This window comes from Buceros rhinoceros, unplaced genomic scaffold, assembly GCF_000710305.1.
Source record: "Buceros rhinoceros silvestris isolate BGI_N320 unplaced genomic scaffold, ASM71030v1 scaffold11417, whole genome shotgun sequence".
In the NCBI taxonomy this organism is placed as follows: Eukaryota; Metazoa; Chordata; class Aves; order Bucerotiformes; family Bucerotidae; genus Buceros; species Buceros rhinoceros.
Window position 1 is genome coordinate 136,968 of NW_010420488.1, and position 7,168 is coordinate 144,135.

Consider the following 7,168-nt stretch of genomic DNA (forward strand, 5'->3'; position numbering starts at 1 on the left):
GATTGATCCGAATTAGTACAAAGGGTAAAAATAAAAACCTCAATCATTGTTTGGTTTACAGTATAAATTTATTCAGAGAATTTATTAGGCAGTATCTGTTGTAGGTGTTGTAGGAGAAAAAGATATGTAAAAACTTCTTATTTTGTTATCTTCTTCCTGTGGTATCATATTCATTCGTGCTTCAGATTCTTTAATCGTTCCAGGTGTTTGACTTCCTTCTTCAAATTTCTCATCAGCCCTCGTACATAGTCCCCACAGGTTTGGTACAGGTCTATACATACGGCCAATGGTCTAGGTTGGAAACTACAAGATTTCTTAACAGATCAGTGAAAAGGAATAGGGAAAAGAGGAATAATGACCTACAACAAACGGGAAATACAAGTTAACAAACTCATTTAAGTTGAAATCGAGGAGTTTATGGAAAGAGATAGCCAATGTGGTTGATTACAGTAATCTACGGAACTCATCTCAAGTATCCAAGACGTCCTTTCCAGTCTCGTTCGTCTAGGTGTATAAAATAAAATTTTAATCTAGCTGTTGGGAAAGAAGAAAGATTTTACAGGTTATCTTTTTCACGTTATCTCATTCTGCAGAAGATACTGTAGTTATTTATAAATGTGTAACCACCAGCTGCCTTTTTTCACAGCTTTTTTTTTCCCCCTCTCAAAATACACTGATAAGCAGCCAGCGAGGAACAACCCTAGGACTACGGACATTTGTAAACACTCATCGTCAAAAGGAGTACAACTGGGACACATAAAAACCATGAAAAGTCTGTTAAAAGGATTTGTTATGAACTTCTGGATTTCTTTTTCACTTGCTTTGTATTTTCATAGTGGAGAAAGAGAAGAGAAATGTATAATCGAAGACGTTCCCAGCGACACGTTGGTAATTGGTAGGTACCCATATGATGATCTCACTTATGCAATAACGAAGATAGCTTGTAATGTAACAGGAAAACCTGTGATCAATGAATGTGGTAAAACCATCGATAAGAAAAAGGGCACAGTGAAAACAACTCCCCGCAGCAGGGGCCGGTCATAAAGTCCTCACATATTGCGTGTACATGAAGAAACGCAGGTTTCCAGAGTGCTCAACTGACTAGACAAAGACAAGGCCTTCTAGTTCCACAGCAGGGCAAGCGCTGCTTCTGCGTGTGCTTCTCTGTATTCCGAGGGGTTTACTCATTCGCGCCGGAATTTCTGCTACATGTTTTCCCCATACAAATGGGAAAGTTGCTTTTTTGATTAACGCTGAACTGGAAAAAGCCATTCAAGATGTACTAAAGTTCTATTTCACCTGGTATATCACAAGCAAGTTAAATTTGTTTTCAAGACTGTAAATGGAAGATTGAAAGGGGATAGTAAAAAATAATATAATCTTTTTTTATAAATAATGTGATAAATATGAAAGACAGTCCTAAAGATGTAATTTGAGCACAGCAGAGATCTTTTTGAGGTCTCAGTGTGCCTTCTGTGTGCTAACCTTGGCAGAGCATCAGGAGTAATCAGAAAGTATTATAAATCAAGTTTTTAGACTATTCTAGAACATTTTCGAGCATAGTAAAAATTTATTGCATTTCACAGTGTAAGAAAGTGCCCTCTCAGCAATTATAATCATGAGGACATGAGATATCTATATTGTTTTATTGTTAAACATTTATTGTTATATTTTGGCTGAAAAAGCAATAAAGATGTTTAACATTAAGCTATGTTTTATTTAGGAGATCTTTATCTATGTTTTTATTCAGGGAATTACAAAGTACAACGCTGGGATATACATAAACAAGACTTTCTTCAATCGGCTCCTGGTTTGGGAATGTTTGTGACTGTCACAAGTCCTACTGCTGATGTAAATATGCTTTATGAATGCTTCTGCGGGATTTATAAGCCAACTTTGGCAGCAGCAGGCAGTCACTATTAAAAATATTAAAAATAAAAGAAGCTTTTGGGGGAAAGTGGATCTTCAGTCCAGCAGCTAGTTTAGCATTTGGATGCTGAAAGGTGTAAGTGCCTTCTGATTTCTATCTAAATAGAAATTAGAGTGTTTGATGATGTGTGGGGACAATTTTTGCATTGCTACTGGATTTAGGAAAGTGTGTCATTAAGAATAGTACCTGACAAGTGAGAAAACAGGTTAGATTTTAAAAAGATGAGAACTCACTAATGCAAAATGGTTCAGAACGTGCTTAAGCAGCATCAAGACAGGCTGGAGAGAGACTAAACAGCAAAAGCAAGACTGCCATGAGGCTGCATGTAGCATCATGCACAGCAGCTGCCGGCATTGCCACCAAGCCCTGAGCTTTCTCAGTAACGGACAATTTAGTTCCGTGCCTAGACAAGGTCTTATTTTTCAAACCTGAACTGCTTTAGAGAGCATTGGCTTTTGTACACTGCAGGAATCTACATTTCAATGCTCACTGTGAGGTACAATGGTTTATTTTTTTCTAAATCCATTCTGAATTGTGGTGGGTGAACAGCTGGACTTGATGATCTTAAAGGTCTCTTCCAGCCAGATGGTTCTGTGATTTTATGAATGATGCCAGGAGGTTAATTAATTGATTACTTTTTACATCCAACTCACAGTACTGTTTTTTGGTTTACTGATGGTTTATATTGTACATACCAAACATATATAATGTCTAAATTACAGGTACTATTGTCAAAACTGTATGGGCCACAGGGAACATTTTCTTTTACCTCCTACCTGTCTGGGGAGCACATTATCTGTTTACAGTCTAACTCCACCAGATTTGTGGCACTTGCAGGAAGTAAACTGGTAGGTGTACTCCTTAAATACTCTTTGTTGTAATAGTACCAATTGTTTACCAACTGCAAAGATTACCAACTAGATGAGAAGTTGTCTAACATCTAGCAGATAATTAATTCAACATCTCCTGTGATTAAAGAAGACAAGCCTAGGCTTGAAGATGAAGCAATAAAAAGAGTCTGTTCTGATATTAAGATTAAAGAGACAAGACTATAGAACGATTTAATGTTTGTACGGTGCCTTGAATACGAAAGATTCTGACCCATAAGAATATCTATATAGATATAGATATATCTCGTAAATATGTTAAGCGAGGTAAGCCAAATTTCATCCTAGATGTATGCTCTAGGAACATAAAGATCACAAAAGGAAAACCATTCTTTAACTCAGTTAAATCTTTAAGTGGTCTCTGTAAGAGCCAGATGCAATCATGGTTATCTCAACTGCTCAAATCAAAGTTAAATGAATTAATGGACAAAAGCTACCGTCAGGTTACGAGGTAGATTTCTGGATATTGAGTTAGCTAGCATTCAGATTGTACAATAGCTTATAAGATATCGGGAAGTATTTCATACCGGATAAACCGTGCATGGAGAAAGAAAAAAGACACTTTATGGATGGTTCTGCTTTAATACTATGATGAACTGCAGATAATGATTCTCCTTCCAGTCATCTTCCCAACTATTAGTGGAGGAAACCAAGAAGTGCATCCATATAAATCTTCCTGCAGCGCTCCTGAAGAATGTAGTTTCTGCAGTATTGGGATGGAATGTGAAATACAAAGAGCAGTCCGAATGGTGCTCACTTCTTTACTAGTTTGAACAAAGGACTGAAAACATTTTCATGGTGGCTGAATCAATACTATCATGAAATAATGCCATAACAGTAACGAAGATTTAAATTTGAATAATTAATTTAAAAATAAAGTTAAGAAACACTTTAAATAACCCATCTGATTCTAATTTTCGGAAGGATTTCTGTAAGCAATTAAAACTATTTTCCTGTAATGAGCTTAATGTTTCTTTTTTTTTAAGGAATTTTGACAACACAAAAGACACAGTATTGAGAACATTTTTTCTGTTTGCAGCGTATCCATTTGGACATTAGAGTTGGAGAACACTTTTTGGATGAATCTGTGGTTCAGGCCAAAGACAAAGTGAATGACGTGAACTTACGACTAGAACATTTAATAGAGCAAATTCATCATGTATCCAAAGAACAAAACTATGAAAGAGTATGTATGCTCCCTAATGGGACAGTGAAAAATACTGAACAGAGGCTTATTGATTTATTAACTGGTATGAGGTTTATTACTTAATTGCAGTGTTATTTTTGACTAACTCATAAACATTTATTGGTATATAACCAATATAGCCTATGCTACCTTGCAAAATATTTTTAAGCTGTAACATAAAAGCTAATTAATCACTGTGAACTCATGCTTATAGCAACGGGTGTTATTGTAAAGCAGAAATTTCCAAATATCTTAGTCAGTCAGTAACAGCAGCTGAGTAGCTGGCAGGTATCACCACTAGAGATGTTGTCAGCTGTTGGTTCCATGCTGGTCTATGTAAATAAACTTTACTGGAGCAGGTAAGGAAATGACTGAGCAGATATTTATATATTTATGTATGTCCATGCAGCTAGAAATAAAGCCCCCCTTCAAACAAACGTCCACCCAATGTCTTCACTTTTCTACAGCTATGCAGGCAGTCAGATTGGATTCGAAATACACCAATTAATTCTCTAAATGAAGAAATTTGGCAGCCAAAAGGTTCTTGACCACAATTTTGAAGTGCCTGTAAACCTAAAAAGGCCTAAGTCTGCAGTGGTGGAACATGTTTAGCTTGATACATCTTTTGTGAGGAAGGGAAAGCTCCGTTTTCCTTTCAGAATACCCAGTGTCTGCCTCTCAGTTTTGATTTGTAAAGATATCCACCTTACGGAAAAGAACACTTTTATCAACATTAAAGAAGCATTTGTTCCCTACTGTTCATAAGAGGGACATCTGCCGAGTTACCTGGAGAGCAGCATGGGACGTACCGATGCCAAAAGGTAATAAAAATGCTCTTCCTTTTTTCTTCAGGAGCGTGAAGAAAAATTTCGGAAGATGAGTGAAGAAACCAACAGCAATATTTTGTGGTGGGCTGTTGTACAAACACTCATCCTCATCTCCATTGGAATCTGGCAAATCAAATCACTCAGAGATTTCTTCATCGCTAAGAAGCTTGTTTAAGCCTTATAAAGTTGATGCACAGATGTTAACATTACAGCCCATGTAACACCCAGCACCCAAAGAAACCTGCAACTATGAGAAAATTAGTTGTATGTAACTCTCAAGCTTCTCTCATCTGCTCTGATTCTTACTCTGACTCTGGTTTCTCCATCTACATCACAACAAGGGATTCCCTTACATTTTTCTCCTTGAATCTTGTCTTTTATCAGTTTTTTTCCCTCTACAAATGTGAAGCTAAATCTAGAAGAAGAACTCAGTGACTCAGTCAGCATTTAAGTTCAACTCAAGATTGTTAAATATAAAATTGAAATATAAAAAAAAAGTTTCCTAATATTTTAAATTCCTTTACTTGCTTAGTAATTTTATTCAGTACTACCACGGACAGTTCAGCATTTCAGACTGACAGGATTCGGATAGGAGGCAGAGAAACAACTACCCCCCCTGCAGTGACGAATTTGGTGGAAGTGTCTTGAACTCAACCTCTGTATGTGTGACACCCAGCTTTTCCTCAGATAAAATTGTGACTGTTGTCTTTAAAAATATTCAAAGTTTTCAGTGATGGTGGCGCCTACCCTTAAGATTATGACCAGTGGTTGCAGCTACTACCATGGAAGAGAGTGACCTAGACAAAAAAAATCGAAATTGTACTTATTTTCACTTCCAGATAAGCCCTAAACATTAGGCTGAGGAGTTTAGATCAGACGTCTCCCACAGCTGTTTATGTAAATTACACCAGAGTAAACCAAACTACTGATTTCTTGGTAAACACTGAATTGATTGATGCCCATATATCCTACTTTAAGCTATTCCTACACCTCTCCAGCCTGTTTCAGCAGCGGTAACACGAGTGTCTAAGGACCTTTACCCTTTTTTGACTTGTGTATTTCCATTCCTTATTGCAGCTTGGTTGATTATATCCTTACGCCTTAGGTACAACTAGCAGAGTAGCTACAGTGGCATGCAAGTACAAGTCAAAAGTTGTGGCTAAAAATTCAGATAATTTTGACCAAGCAGCAGGAGTGTGACCAGGAGCTGGAGCAGGAGCATTCGTTATAAAATGACCTAACTCACTAGCTTAATGTATAACCACGAAACTTGAAAAAGTTTCTAGAGAGCACTGTGATAGCAGAATATTGTGGTTTGCTGTGTCTTTCCAGATCATTAGTTGGACTAAAAGGTAGTGAAAGCTGAAACATCTGTAGACAATTCTTTTAAAGGGACTTCTTCCTTTCTTTTTTCTATCTTCTCACCTTTTGTTTCCTTAGCAAAGAAACATTTCCCCTTAATTTCTCTTACTTTTACACTATGGGAATGAAAATACAGCTGTATGTGAGAATCCATAAAGTTGATACAAAGTGGAGACAAAAAGCAACGCTCTACAAACCAAATAAACCAAAATAAAATCTCATAAAGCTCCTCACTGAGGTATGTCCTATGTCTAAAAACCCTGTGACTTCAGAGTTGTCACTTGAAATGCTCCGTAAATGTCACTGAATTGACTTTTCTAGAGCCCTCACATGTCTTGTAGCAACTTCTTTGTTGGTGGGAAAGAAGGAAAGGTGTGTTTCGGGCGTATGAAGTCGAAGAAGAAAGTTTAATAAAGAGTTGCTACAAGTCTGTGGTTCAGCCTTTAGCTGATATTCAGCGTAGGGCTCCTAACTACATCCCAGTGACAAACTACACTCATTTCTCTTCAGCTTTCAAACCAGGACAGGCACTGTGTCAGCATTTATACAGGAGCTGCTCGTGTTCCTCCGTGGTAATTGGGTCTATACTCAAACAAGCCCTCAGACTGGAAGCCCTGACCATAGCTTGAGAGTGCTTCATTCTTTATCTCTAATAATTAAATATCTTTGCTTTGATGAAATGTTTCCAGTCTCCTTCAAGGTTTTTAATTAACTCTCTACAGCAGCAGCTCTTCTGGCAACAGCTTTGGGGCAGTAGTTCCTGTGAAGTTCAAAGCCAGAGGTCCCTGCTGGAGACTCCGGGGCTCTGGCGCACCCGGAGCTGCCGCCCGTACTGCGACGGGTCTGAGGGAATTTCCATCAGGCGACTCTACCAAGACCTGGGTTTTTTCAGTCGAAGAAATGAAAATCAAAACTCCTTGTTTTGCTCTTTTTCCTCACCAAAACGAGCACCGCCAAACCTGTGTCAGCACACTGA

General features: G+C 37.8%; 1 protein-coding gene across 1 annotated transcript; it reads left to right on the forward strand.

Moving 5' to 3' along the window:
• Positions 1–742: 742 nt before the first annotated feature.
• On the forward strand, positions 743–5,016 carry LOC104496239 (transmembrane emp24 domain-containing protein 11-like). The gene is made up of 5 exons (XM_010139323.1): positions 743–895; positions 1,751–1,851; positions 2,653–2,778; positions 3,857–4,003; positions 4,856–5,016. Exons 1-5 carry the CDS (start codon positions 766–768, stop codon positions 5,003–5,005), a joined length of 654 nt encoding a protein of 217 aa, XP_010137625.1. The 5' UTR covers positions 743–765; the 3' UTR covers positions 5,006–5,016.
• The last annotated feature ends 2,152 nt before the right edge of the window (positions 5,017–7,168 follow it).